Raw genomic sequence first — 15,166 nt, 5'->3', positions numbered from 1 at the left:
TGTCAAAACAAATAGTTAACTTTATGTATCTTTTTGGAGTGATAGCAGTCCCAGGAAAGATGTGTTTTTTCTTTCTAAATTATCTGACACAGAGTGCTACATTAGTTTCAAGTGTACAACATAATGATTTAACAACTCTAGTAAAAAAAATTGTATTTTTAAATAATCTCTGGTACTTAGATGATACGCTTTATCATAATTAGCCATCATGTGAAACTCTTCTTTGATTATAGTATGAATTTAAAACTAATCTCTCTCAGACTTTGTATACTGAAAGTGTCTCAAGCTCTGCTTACCTTTTATGCCTAATCATTCTAGAGAGGAAGTAAAAGGTGACCAGTTTGTTCATTTTTTACTGTTTTTCCTGGCACGTTGATAATTGAGAGGGAATATAGAGTAGATGGTTAACAACTGTTCAGGTCAAATAAAGTAATATAATATAATGCAATACTTCTTTTATTGAGATGTAACTTTGTAGCAAGATTAGAGAAAGTTGTTTGAAGTCAGTGACAGTTTACCTTTTCCCTCTTGTGTTCAGTGCTTCATATCAGCACAGGCTTTCATCCTTTCCATTTTTGCCAGGGTTGCTTCCATTCTTCTGTTCTCCTGGATCAAAAATCTTGGAGTATTTCTTGTTCTTTTAGACTATTACCACATTAACTCAGCAGTTCTTACGTATTTTCTTAGTCATCACTTCACTATTACTTTCATCGGTACTCTCCCAGCCAGGGTTCTTAGTCCACACTTGGAATGATAGACCTCCAAGTGTCTGATGGGTTGTCTCACTCTCTTTCCCTCCCCTCAGCTCCATTCTACACATTATGCTCATTTCCCTAGTATACTGTTTTCTGTTAGGTTGCTTGCCTGCCTAGGCTTCATATTGCTTACTGTATCAAGTGTAAACACCTGTTGCTCAGATTTCAGGCCTCTTTAGGGTCTTATACCACTTATTCCCATGCTCCAGTTCCAGTCCTGTTCTTCCTATGAGGAGGAAAACAAGATCTGTTTTCCTCCTCATATACTGTATGCATTAGGGTACCTGTTCAGCTGCTGTAACAGACCACAGTAACAATGGCTGAAACAAAATGAAAGTTTCTATCTCCTCTAACAACCCAAGCATAAGCAGTTCAGAGATAATATGGTGGTTCCAAAGCGTTGAGGACCTGTGTTCCACCTCTCTTGTGCTTCCTAAAGTCTTTCCTTTATCTGCAAGGTTGAAGATAGTTTACCTCCATCATTTCCATATTCCAGCCAGTGGGGAAAAGAATGGGAAAAGAGAAAAACCCCATTCCTTTTCAAGGGGATAAACTGGAAGTTGCAAATACGTAATTTCTGTGTATATTCTGTTGACAAGAACTTAATTGTAAGACTATGTGTAACTACAGAGGGGCTAGATAATGCGCTCAATTAAAATTCTACCACTGTGAAGGAGGACTCCCCTGCCACATCTTGCATCTTGCTAATTGGAGGGCTGTGTGTGTGTGTGTGTGTATTGTGTATATATTTATACAAATATGTACAATCTATGATAACAAGGTTGGGAGAATTAAGATTAATTTTTATTTTTTAAAAAAGATTTTTAAAATTTATTTATTTATTATTTTTTTTTTTTTAAGTAGGCTCCACACCCAGCGTGGAGCCCAGTGTGGGCCTTGAACTCACAGCCCTGAGATCAAGACCTGAATGGAGATCAAGAGTCAGACTCTTTAACAACTGAGCCACCCAGGTGCCCCAAAATTAATTTTTAGTCAAGTAATATATGTATATGGTTAAAGTATAAAATCCTACACAAGGGTATTTATTGAAAAATCACAATTGCTTGGCTGTATTCCTCCCTACCCCTAGACTCATTGCCTAGAGAGAACCACTTTTAACTACATTTTTTTGTTTTGTTTTGTTTTTTCTGGTGATTATCTTCATGTCTTTAAATAATGTGGTTAAACTGTCATTTCGTGTTTTATCAACTTCAGACAATATCTGTTGACCTCCTGCCAAGCTGGTGAAATGTTTAACACTACAAACCCAGCTCTCCCTCATATAGTTATATCGTAATTTTTTGCTTCCTTTTTTGTGGACCTTTCCAACTTTTAGTAATATACTTTAACCTCAGTTCTTTTTTCATAATTTATAAACTAACACTATCTCTGGTAACCCTTCTACTTTGTAAGAAAGGATACTAGGGAGTTCTCCCCCTTATTTTCCAACTTATTAGTGGCTCTTTTACATTGTCAAAGTTGATAATTTGTATTTTGTCCTCAGCAGTAAATAAATTTTCTGTATTTTCTTGATTTTTAAGTGTTGGAAATCAGTAGTCATCAATTGTATGACTATGTCAACACTTGGCTGAGTTATGTACTCTGCTATGAGTTGATTCCCTACTATGAGTTTCCAACATCACAGACCCACCTCCCCCCAACTATTGTAGAGGAATAGTCAGATATTTTTCCTTGTTTTTTACATTTGATCAGTTGCTTGAAATCGTCACATTTTAGTTTTCTTCATATCTAAATCATGACTCTTAAAACATTTTTGTTTTTTCCATGGTATTTATCTCCCTCTGCAGCCTTCTACCATCCCACAAGTAGAAAAGAGAAACAGACATTTATCATGGCTCTAATCTTTTCAAGTTTCTTATTATTTGACTTATGGCTTGGATTCTATTGCATTCTCCTTTTAGAATCCTGCTGACTTCTCCTTTGGATCATTTGCATATTTGGACCAACATGAGCCATTATTATAATTATTTAATTAAGGTCCTTGGTCCCAAGGGCGCAGGAGGATTGGGTATGGGTGGTTCTAAAGCTGTTCACTATTTTAGAGAGCCTAATGGTAATTACACATTTACTCGTAATTAGGCTCACCACCAAAAGTGAAACATTAAATTATTTTGCTGTTTGATAAAAACATTTCAGGGCACTGGTAGTTGTATATGTCAAATTACCAAAAATGGCAAAATGACTTATTAAATGTAGCTTAGTTTAGGCATCTTTCAAAATACAGAATTTGGGGCAAAAATAAAAAGAATCTTGTGGTGGAATTTTTGGAAACCACCCAATAATGGTCTAATAAAGCTCGATTCTAAGCCTTGATGTGTTCAGCTTTTTAATAAATAGTGGCATGCTTTTAAAAACCATTTGGTTTTTAACTGAGTGGGTGGCTTGGTTGGTTAAGCGTCTGTCTTCAGCTCAGGTCATGATCCTGGCATCCTGGGATGGAAGCCCTGTGTGGGGCTCTCTGCTCAGCGGAGAGCCTGCTTATCCTTCGCTTCCTCAATAAATAAAATCTTTGGGGGAAAAAAACCATTCAGGGGGTGCTTGGGTGACTCAGTTAAGTGTCTGACTCTTGATTTCGACTCAGGTTCTGATCTCAGGGTTGTGAGATGGAGCCCAACAATGCCGGGTCTGGAGCCTGCTCCCCATCGTGGGTGTGTGTATGTTTGCATGCACTAACTGTCCTCTCTCTTTCACCCCGCCCTCCGACCCCCCACACACGCACACTTAAGAAATATATTACAATTTGAAAAATTTGGAAAATATAGTTCTGTAACCCAACACCCTAACGATACAGAACAAGGGTCAGGAAACTACACTGCACAAGCCAATCTGGTCTACTGTCTGTCTGTCTGTCTGTATTTATTTATTTATTTATTTAATTTATTTTTTAAAAGATTTTTATTTCTTTATTTGACAGAGAGAGACGCAGTGAGAGAGGGAATACAAGCAGGGGGGATGGGAGAGGGAGAAGCAGGCTTCCCATAGAGCAGGGAGCCCGATGCAGTGCTCTATCCCAGGACCCTGGGATCATGACCCCAGCAGAGGGCAGATCTTAAAACAACTGAACCACCTGGGTGCCCCTGTTTATTTATTTAGATGTATTTATTTATTTTATGTAGAGAGAGCATGAGTGCCCGAGGGAGGGGCTAAGGGAGAGAGAGAATCCTGAAGCAGCCTCCTGGCTGAGCATGGAGCCCAAAGTGGGGCATAATCCCAGGATACTGAGATCGTGACCTGTGCTGAAACCGAGAGTCACAACTTAACCGACTGAGCCACCCAGGCGCCCCAACTCTCTGTTTTTAGTTGTAAAAGTTTTCTTAATGCAGCCTTTGTTTGGTGGTGTTTGTGGTTGTTCCCATACCTCACTGACAGTTGAGTTCTTGCAACAGAGACTTTGGTCTGCAAAGCCTGAAATATTTACTATTTGGACTTTTATGTAAATTTGCTGATCTCTGGTAAAGAACATCTCTTTTACCTACAGTTTCCTGATGCGCCTTTGCAATTAATCTACTCCTTTTACCCCTTGTCTCTAGCAATCATAGATCAGCCTTATGCCACTATGGTTTTGACTTTTCTAGAATTAGATATAAATGGAATTATATAATGTATAGTTTCCTTGTCTGACTTATTTCACTGAGATTGGTACTTTTGAGATTTATCCAAGTTGTTGAATGTAGTGGTAGTTTCTTTTTTTGTTGTTTTTTTGTTATTGTGGGTTTTTTAAATTTTTTTTTTTTTTAAAGTAAGTTCTATGCCCAGTGTGGTGATTGAACTCATGACCCCAAGACCAAGAGTTGCATGCTGTATTCACTAAGCCAGCCAGGTGCCTCAGTACTTTGCTTCTTTTAATTGTTGATTTGCATTTTCTTTCTGTCTTTCTTTCTTTCCTTCCTTCCTTCCTTCCTTATTTCTTCCTTCCTTCCTTCCTTCCTTCCTTCCTTCCTTCCTTTCTCTCTCTCTCTCTCTTTCTGCCCCCCCTCTTTTTAAAAAGATTTACTTATTTATTTGAGAGAGTGTGAGTAAGTATGGAGTGGGGTCGGAGGACAGGCAGAGAATGAGAAGGAATCTCAAGGAGACTCCCCGTTGAATGCCACGCCTGATCTGGGGCTTGATCCCAGGACCCTGAGATCCTGACCTGAGCTGAAACCGAGTCAGATGCTTAACTGACTGAGCTACCCAAGTGCCCCTGCACTTTGTTTTCTTGAATTTCTTGAAAATGTTACTTCATTCTTGCTTTGATTTGAATTTTGCTCTTAGGAAGTCTGATGGTTGCCTAACTTTTTTTTTTTAACCCTTATTTTTTTAACCCTTATTAGGTAATTTTTTTAACCCTTATTAGGTAATTTTTCCCTTGAGGTTCTGAGGATTTTTTTTCCCCATGCCTTTAGTCTGATGGTATTTTTTTGTTGTTGTTGCTTGTTTTTGTTTTAGAGGGAGCGTGCTCCCAAGCCAGGCTTGGGTGCAGGGGCAAGGGGAAGAGGGGCAGAAGGAGGAGAGCGAATCCACACCCAGCACTGTGGGGCTCCATTCACTAACCTGAGATCATGACCTGTGTTGAAATCAGGAGTTTACACATAACTAGCAGAGGCACCAGGTGCCTCTAAAGTCTGATAGTTTTATTAGTATATGTTGTGAGGTTGATTCTTCCTGGTAATACTTTCACTTACTTTCTGCTGTTTTTCTTAGAGTATAGTTTTAAAATTATTGTTTCTGTTAAATCAGCTGATATGTTTTTTTTTTAATTTTTTAAATATTTTATTTATTTATTTGATAGAGAGAGATCACAGGTAGGCAGAGAGGCAGGCAGAGAGAGAGGGAAGAAGCAGGCTCCCTGCTGAGCAGAGAGCCTGATGCAGGGCTTGATCCCAGGACCCTGAGATCATGACCTGAGCTGAAGGCAGAGGCTTTAACCCACTGAGCCACCCAGGCGCCCCTGTTTTTTTTAATTTTTAATTTTTCAAATATTTTATTTATTTGAGAGAGAGAGCATGAGCCAGGGGGAGGGGCAGAGGGAGAGGGAGGAACAGACTCCCTACTGAGTGCCGAGGCAGATTTGGGGCTTGGTCCACGGCCATGAGATCATGATCTGAGTCAAAGTCAGATACCTACCCAACTGAGCCACCCAGGCACCCCTTGTTTTTAGTTTTTATTTTTTAAAAAATTTTGTGTATTTATTTTAGAGAGCAGAAGCAGGGAGGGGAAAGAATCTTAAGTAGACTTCTTGCTGAGCTTGGCGCTCAAGGTGGGTGGGTGGGACTTGGTCTTGTGACCCAGAGACCTTGACCTGAGCCAAAACGAAGAGTTGGATGCTCAACCTGCTGAGCCACGAAGTGCCCCTCAGCTGAAATGTTTTGATTTGCATTTTGTTTTCTTTTTTACAGTATCTTTGAATGGAGTTGGGTTTTTTCTTTTTCCTATTTTTGAACATTTTGTGGACACAGTTCCAGAACACCTTTTTTTTTAGTTTAGTGACTTGCAGTTTCTTTAATGGATGGTGATATATTAGGAGTAGTACTGGGAAAAGGGGAGGAGTCGGCACATCTTGTTACTCTTGTTTCTACAGGATCCTTAATTCTCTTTTTCCTTTATTGCTGCACCAAAAGGCACCATTTTATTTATTTATTTATTTATTTGACAGACAGAGATCACAAGTAGGCAGAGAGGCAGGCCAAGAGAGAGGAGGAGGAAGCAGGCTCCCTGTCAAGCAGAGAGCCTGATGCAGGGCTTGATCCCAGGACCCCGAGATTATGACCTGAGCTGAAGGCAGAGGCTTTAACCCACTGAGTCACCAGGTGCCCTAGAAGTTACCATTCTTTCCCTATTTCCTTTTCATTCTTCCCCAGAATCAAAGCTGCTTTTTTTTTTTTTTTAAGATTTTATTTATTTATTTGACAGAGAGAGATCACAAGTAGGTAGAGAGGCAGGCAGAGAGAGAGAGGAGGAGGAAACAGGCTCCCCGCTGAGCAGAGAGCCCGATGCGGGACTCGATCCCAGGACCCCGAGATCATGACCCGAGCCGAAGGCAGCGGCTTAACCCACTGAGCCACCCAGGCGCCCGAATCAAAGCTTCTTAATGCCACTTGTAGTCCCATTGAATTTTTTGTAAATTTTTAAATTTATTTATGAGGGAGAGAGAGAGATTCAGCAAGCAAGCAGAGGAGCAGAGGGAGAGGGACAAGCAGACTCTGCCAAGCATGGAGCTCAAGGTGGGGCTTGATCTCAGGACCCAAAGGTCATGTGCCAAAACTAGCCTGTGCCAAAACCAAGAGTCAGACGCTTAACCAGCTGAGCCACCCAGGGTGCCTGGGTGGGTTAAAGCCTCTGCCTTGGGCTCTGATCATGATTCCAAGGTCCTGGGATCGAGCCCAATGTCAGGCTCTCTGCTCAGCGGGAAGCCTGCTCACCCCCTGCCCCCTGCCTACTTTAAAAATCTTAAAAAAAAAAAACCTGAGCCACACAGGCTCCTTTGAATTATTTTTTAAACAGCTTTACCAAAGTATACTTTTATACTATATAATTCACCTATTTACATTGTAAAATTATAATTATGTTATCTTGTTTATTTTAATCCTATATAATAATAATCCTGTGTACCATTGTGTCTGGTATGTATTAGACAGTCAATAAGAATATTGAGTGAGTTAATAAGGACTTTACTGAATAATAACTGTGTATGGTACCATGAGGGTTATTTGAGTTTAACATTGTATACTTAATCTCAAAGAATTTATAGTTCATTGGGGAAGCCAAATATAATCATTGACCTTGCTTTCTTGGGCTTTGTAAGTTTATCTACTTGATTTTCATCACGTAGCTGCTTTTTGTCATAATCTTTGAAGGTTCCACTTCCTTTGAACATCTCTTCAATGTTTGCTTTTGTTTTTCTTCTTTGTGTATTCTTCCCTGACTGCTTGAGTTCACTTTCATTGCTTCAGTTACCATCTATATTACTAGAAGTCTATATCACTGTCCTAGATCTCTTTCCTGAGCTCCAGAGCCACGTGTTCAGTGGACTGCTGTATATCTCCACTTGCATGGTTTATAGCCACTAACAAATAACTAAGTTATCCTTTTCCTCCTTAACTCTGCTGCTTTTCCAGGATTTTGCAAATTAGTGGATGATATCAGCATCTGAACCATTACCCATTATCTTTCCTCCAAAGCTAGTTAGTTAGGTATATATTATCTATTAAATATAACTCAAATCCTTCTACTTTTCTTCATCCTTGTGTCATCACTGAAGACCAGGTTGTATTTACCTGGGCCATTGCAACAACTTCCAGTCTTGCTCTCCAGTGCAACCAAAGTAAATTCTAAAGTACATCTAGGCATCTCACTCCTAGCTTAAAATGTTTGCCTCATTCATTTCAGAAAATGGAATCATCAAAACAGATAAAGTATTTGAAGTAATGCTGGCCACAGACCGTTCCCACTATGCAAAATGTAATCCTTATATGGATTCTCCACAATCAATAGGTAAGGTCTGGACTTCTCAAAATGTCACGTTTTTGCTCACTTACTGTATAATTTTTGTTAAGTAAAAATGGACTGGGACACAGATATTTATTATTACCTTGCTAGTGTGAATTTTATGCCTCAGTTAAGTGTCTTAATTCCAAACAGGCATTTTCAATAAAATGATGTTATGTATTAAGTATTTTTTCTATTTTTTCAAACTATATATAGTATATATAAAGAGTTTTATTTTATTTTTTAAAAAATATTTTATTTATTTATTTGACAGAGATCACAAGTAGGCAGAGGGAGGGGGAAGCAGGTCCCTGCTGAGCAGAAAGCCTGATGCGGGGCTTGATCCCAGGACCCTGAGCCGAAGGCAGAGGCCTAACCCACTGAGCCACCCAGGCGCCCCTATAAAGAATATTTTAAATATTTTTCTTGAAACATACTTTTTTTTTTTTAAGATTTGTTTATTTATTTGGCAGAGATCACAAGTAGGCAGAGAGGCAGAGAAAGAGAGAGAGGAGGGAAAGCAGGCTCCCTGCTGAGCAGAGAGCCTGATGTGGAGCTCGATCCCAGGACTCTGGGATCATGACCTGAGCCGAAGGCAGAGGCTTTATTTAACCCATTGAGCCACCCAGGTGGCCCTTGAAACATACTTTTAATGAAAATTTAAGTTTAAGCTGAGTGCTGAGCTTTCTTTAGGGCCTTAATGACTAAAGTTTTTTTGACATTAACATCAATTTTGTAAATGAATATTAAAGGAAATAAGTATAATTAAATGGTTACTGACTTCTCTGTTTCACTTGCCCTGAATTTTTTGGTTTGTGCTTGGTTTTAGTAAAACCTGAAGCAGGTTTTGATGAACTGCTGAGCCTTGGCAGTGGGCGCCTTTGAGGCTTAGAAGGGCCTCAGGATTCTGTCTGCCAGCTGCCATGCTTTCTTCTTTTGAAGCACTCTAACAGCAGAGAAGATCCTGGGGAGCTTCTGAACCCCGAAGGCACCTGCTACCACCGCTCAGTGAAAATTGCTTCAGATGCAGAAGCAGGTAAATAAGTTTCGAGAAAGCAGCACTGGAAGAAAAAACTTGAAAGCTAAAAACTGAGAAAAGATTATGAATTACCATCACGCAATAGTATATAGAGTAAACTGAGATAGTTTTTTAGTCTCAAGCTACTCTGATTGCCAGTTGCCCAATAAGTTGCCAGAAATAGGAGGTAATTTTCAGAGATTTTGCATGCCTGATATATATATATATAGAAGTTTATTTTCTTTTTATAAACCTGGAGAGAAAACAAGTCATAAACACCAACTCAACTTCTTGACAACTGTATGTTAGCTAACTGTGGCAGAAGAAATTTTTGGAAATAGTGGGAGTGTTGTACTAAATGAGCATATTAGCCTTTGGCATGATTGTATTTTCTCATTTTAACTGCTGCTTGACAGTACTCTAAAATGCAAAATAAAAGTTTTATTTTCTTGAGATCCTAAAAACAGAAAATATTATTATGAAAAAGAATTTGTGAATGTTAGGAAAGGAGTTATGTGGAGTTATCTGGTATGTTTTTGCAGCTGAATGTGTCAGTAGTTCTCTTCTTCTTTTGCAGGTTTCCAAGCAACCATCAGTGCTCCACACATGGTAAGTTGACTTTGGTCATTTGGATAAATTGATCCCATTTTCCCTCTAAGATGTTTCTTCATTAAAAAGGGCTTTAAAAAAGTTGAATTTGGGGTGCCTGGTGGCTCAGTGGGTTAAGCCGCTGCCTTCGGCTCAGGTCATGATCTCAGGGTCCTGGGATCGAGTCCCGCATTGGGCTCTCTGCTCAGCAGGGAGCCTGCTTCCTCCTCTCTCTCTCTCTCTGCCTGCCTCTCTGCCTACTTGTGATCTCTCTCTGTCAAATAAATACATAAAATCTTTAAAAAAAAAAGTTGAATTTGTAATTAGATCAATTTTATCATCTATGAGTTATGTAGATTGGTAATGAACCGGTTTTTTTTAAATAAATACCTTTTTTTAAAATATTTTATTTATTTGACAGAGAGAGAGAGATCACAAGTTGTCAGAGAGGCAGGCAGAGAGAGAGGGGGAAGCAGGCTCCCCACTGAGCAAGGAGCCTGATGTGGGGCTCAATCCCAGGACCCTGAGATCATGAACTGAGCTGAAGGCAGAGGCTTAATCCACTGAGCCACCCAGGCGCCCCGAACCTCTTATTCTTAATACATGACATATAGAGAGAAGTCTTTTTGGTCGATATTGTCATTAAAGTTTTTGTTGGTTGTCATTATTATCTAATCATATAAAAATGGGATATAAAAGGTTCTTTAGTGATGAACAAATTAAGGAAAGAATATATTTTATTAAGATTTTATTTATTTATCAGAGAGAAAGAGCACAGCCAGGGAAGCAGCAGACAGAGAGAGAAGCAGGCTCCTCACTGAGCAAGGAGCCTGATGGGGCGCTCGATCCTAGGATCCTGGGATCGGGACCTGAGTCAAAGGCAGCCACTTAACTGACTGAGCCTCCCAAGTGCCCCAAGGAAGAGACTATTATAAATAATACAATGGATATATTTAAAAAATCTAAGTTGAATAGTATTTCTTTTATTTTATATCTTATTTGGAAAATCCATTAGGGATTGGTCAAGTATAGCAGCTATGAAGCTTTATATAACTTTGAGAAGGACCTATTTTAAGTTATCTGGCACTTTTAATCTGTTGGGAATTTTCTTGGGTTTTAAATGTCAGTTATTTGAATGAGTACTCTGTTGGTTTTGGGGGAGAAGAACAATAGCTTTTCTGATTCTCTGAGAGTATTTGGGATTGGAGAAGCTCTTATTTAAATGTAAAGCCTTCTTTATATTAAAATAAATTTACATATATTTATGATGAACTGATAATTACACTAGGTGAAAATATAGGAAAATCATTATTTATGAACTTTAAATAGAAATGACTTGGGGTGCGTGGGCGGCTCACTTGTAAAGTGTCTACTTTCAGCTCAAGGCATGATTCCAGGGTCCTGGGATTGAGCCCTACATTGGGCTCCGTGCTCAGCAGGAAGCCTGCTTTTCCCTCTTCCACTGTCCCCCTGCCTATGTTCCCTCTCTTGCTGTCTCTGTCAAACAAATGAATAAAATCTTAAAAAAAAAAAAACAAACTTTATTTCTAAATTTATTTTCAAAAGATTTATTTATTTATTTTAGAGAGAGGGGCTGAGGGAAGGAGGGAGTCAGCTCCCTGCTGAGTGTGGAGTCTGGTGTGGGGCTCTCATGACCCTGAGATCATGACCTCAGCTAAAATCAAGAGCCTGAGCCACCCAGGTGCCCCTAGAAATGACTTTTTATTTTTTAAAGATTTTATTTATTTATTTGGCAGAGACATAGCGAGAGAGGGAACATAAGCAGGGGGAGTGAGAGAGGGAGAAGCAGGCTTCCCGCCAAGCAGAGAGTCCGATGCAGGGCTCCATCCCAGAACCCTGGGATCATGATCCAAGCCAAAGGCAGACGCTTAACGATTGAGCCACCGGGTGCCTCTAGAAATGACTTTATAAAACATGACAAAAGAGGAGCCATTAAAAACATGTATTTTGCAACATAAAAATTTAGGATTTCTGCAGAGAAAAAGATGTTACAAGCAAAATTAAAAGAAGAAAAACTGAGGGAAATATTTATTTATTTATTTTAAAGATTTTATTTATTTGACAGAGAGAGATCACAAGTAGGCAGAGAGGCAGGCAGAGAGAGAGAGAGGAGGAAGCAGGCTCCCTGCTGAGCAGAGAGCCCGACGCGGGACTTGATTGCAGGACCCTGAGATCATGACCTGAGCTGAAGGCAGCGGCTTAACCCACTGAGCCACCCAGGCGCCCTGGGAAATATTTATAATACATACAACAATCTAGGGCATATTTCCATATACAAATGTGGGTGTATATCCTGTAAAGTAAGAAGTGAAAGACTGGTGAACCCAAAAGAATGTAGTTAAAGTACAAAGTACAAGAATGATAGTTCATAGAAAAAGAAATACAGATGACATTAGCGCTTAAACAAATGAAAAAAAACGTCATTTTCATTTATATTTATATGCTTAGTAAAAAACACATTAGAATTGTAGTGAAGTACCATTTTTCACCTATCAGATTGTCAGAGGTCAAAAAGTTTAATACTTTATATTGGAAAGAGGGAAACAGTTACATACTTTTTTGTTGAGAGGAAATTGATAGTGTTGGAAGGCAATTAGGCAAATTTATAAAATGTGAAATAGATAAACCTTTCACTCTTCAGTTTTATTTCAAGATATTTATCCTATGGTATATTTTTATAGGTACAAAATGACTAAAGATGTTCATTGTCCCATTAGTTATAAAGGGAAAAAAAATAGTGATCATTGATAGTCCACTAATAATGGATGGTTAATAATTGCAGTACATCCATACAGTGAGATATACTGCAAAGTTGTTAAATGAGGAATCTCTGCAAGTCCCAATATGGCAAGATGTTCAGGAAACATTAAGTATAAAAGTAGAGTACAGAAGAGTATTTATAGTATTCTATAATATACGAAAATCAAATCTGCCCATATACATACACACATATGTCTTCCTCTAGGCATGAAAACTAAAAATGGTTTCTTCTAAGGTCAGAAGTAGATGATTAGAGGGTTGGTATTGAAAGTGAGATCTCCTTTTCACTCTGTACCCTCTACATGTTACCAGTTTCTGCTTTCTTCTCACTCTCTCTCTTGTTTTAAGTTTATTTACGTAATCTCTGTGCTTGAACTCTCCAACTCCAAGATCAAGAGTTGCATGCTTCTCTGACTGAGCCAGCCAGATGCCCACTTCTTTGTGTTTTTTGACCATGGAATAGGAATAGTTTTGTTTTTTAAAAATATTGATTTACTTATTTTATTTATTTACTTTTAAAGATTTTATTTATTTGAGAGAGTGAGAGCATGCACATGCAAGTGAGCACAAGCAGGGAGAGAGGCAGAGGGAGAGGGAGAAGCAGACTCCCCATTAAGCAGGGAGGCAGATGTGGGGCTCAATCCCAGGACCCTGGGATGATGACCTGCCCTGAAGGCAGATGCTTAACCCACTGGGAGCCACGCAGGCAGCAAAAAAGGATGCATTTTTAATCACTTATATATCCTTACCGCTGTCTCTTAATAAGGAAAATGTGTGTATTTATGTGTATGTATATAGTCACACAGTGCATCTATATGTATGTATGTATGTATGTACAAACAGTAATACTACACTGTCCTTTGATGCTTGCTGAACCAGGATGTGAGGAGAATAAAACAGTAATGATTGTGTTATGTGAAAAAGCATTTGTGATTTTGTATCATTTATTGCATAGATCTGAGAAGTGTTTAAAGAAAAACAGAAAGTGAAGAGCAGAGAGAAATGACATCTCTGTTTAATGAACTTTGAAATCACAGACTTGCTTAGAAGTATCTATAATCCTGGAGTATTTTCCAGAGTCTTAATTGAAAATGTGCTGTATGCATTGGGCAAGAGATTAAAAGCAACCTGTTAAAATGGCAGCCTGGTAGATGTGAGCAGATACTGAATCCTCAATATCATTTCTCACTAAACGAGACTAGAGCTCCTTGGAGAAGTAACTGAATACTAGAAAGTGAGGAAGTACTCAAAGGTTTATGAGGTGATGTTGGAAGGACATAGGAGCAGGTTTGAAGAGATTCCCAGAGATCAAATTGTAGACAATTTGAAAATTGAAAAATGATAGATAATGAAGATAATGGATTATAACATTGTGAATTAAGAAACAAAAATACATGAGTTCATAGGGATTTTTTAAAAAAGCAAGTCAGAAACAAAAATGAAAAAAAGAAGAATGGCAATTAATACATATGGAGGGAATAAAAGAACTTTTTAAAAAATCATTATTTTGTAGTCATCAATATAATGATTGAATTGGGCAGAGATCATCAATTAAAACAATTTAGGGGAAGGTTATTGGAACAAAAGTGTTCAAGTAGTCTCAAATTATTACTGTACATATTACTGATTACAAAGAGAAAATTAGGCCTTTAAAATAGTGATCTAGTTGTTACCACATTGACTGAGTGGGTTGAGCTTGGCAAGTCCAGAGGTGAGGTGGCCCAACATTATGTGCTTCCTGATGTGATACAGTGGGAGGTGCCTAGCAAGCCTCGTGTGCTGTTCTTGATAAGTCTTGGATCTGAGTCTAACCCTGAGGAAATTGAGGAAATCTAGAATATGGGGTATTATGTGGAACAGTCAAACAGGACTTCTTAAAGGAGTCAGTTGTTCTGAAGAGTAGAGAAGTGGTGGGTAGAGGAGAATTGAGGGGGGAATATTTAATATTGACAAATCAAGTGCATGAACCTTGAAAGGACTAGGGAAAAAACAGCTGTAAAGAACATTTTGGAGGGTACCTGGGTGGCTCAGTGGGTTAAGCCTCTGCCTTCGGCTCAGATTGTTATCTCAGGGTCCTGGGATTGGGCCCCACATGGGGCTCTCTGCTCAGCGGGGAGCCTGCTTCCCCTCTCTCTCTGCCTCTCTGCTTGCTTGTGATCTCTCTCTCTCTGTCAAATAAATAAAATCTTTAAAAAAAAGAATAATAAAGAAAAAAACATTTTGGGTACTGTTGAAATTCGAGTATGGTGTGTATGTTAGATGATACTAAGTTGATTATTTTCTTGAGTGTGTTAATGGTGATGTGGTTGCAAAGGGAGATGTCCTAGTTTTTTTTAGCAGATTCATGCTGAAGTATTTTGGGGTGAAGTATCGTGATGTCTACAGCCTATTTTCAGATGGTTTTGTAAAACAGTTGGCACAATATATAAAGTTGGTGACTGTATATAAGGAAAAAAGTGTATTCAATGTATTTGTGCTTTTAAAATTTTTCATAATTATAAAAAAAAAGAACTTCTAAAAAACTTAGTTTGAGAAT

The 15,166-nt window shown here is 38.7% G+C and overlaps 1 protein-coding gene across 3 annotated transcripts in view; it reads left to right on the top strand.

Moving 5' to 3' along the window:
* The window catches only part of PCMT1 (protein-L-isoaspartate (D-aspartate) O-methyltransferase), a 45,175-nt gene that overhangs the window by 6,247 nt on the left and 23,762 nt on the right, over nt 1–15,166 (top strand). For all 3 annotated transcript variants that reach the window (XM_082730296.1, XM_082730295.1, XM_082730297.1), the window contains exons 2-3: nt 8,145–8,249; nt 9,839–9,870. In XM_082730296.1, coding sequence (XP_082586422.1) covers nt 8,145–8,249; nt 9,839–9,870 — 137 coding nt within the window. The remainder of the gene's footprint in view (nt 1–8,144; nt 8,250–9,838; nt 9,871–15,166) is intronic.

The sequence above is a fragment of the Mustela nivalis genome (genome assembly GCF_964662115.1).
Source record: "Mustela nivalis genome assembly, chromosome: 5".
Classification (NCBI taxonomy): Eukaryota; Metazoa; Chordata; class Mammalia; order Carnivora; family Mustelidae; genus Mustela; species Mustela nivalis.
Note: the sequence above shows the minus strand (reverse complement) of the source record. Positions and strands in the feature narration are given on the sequence as shown.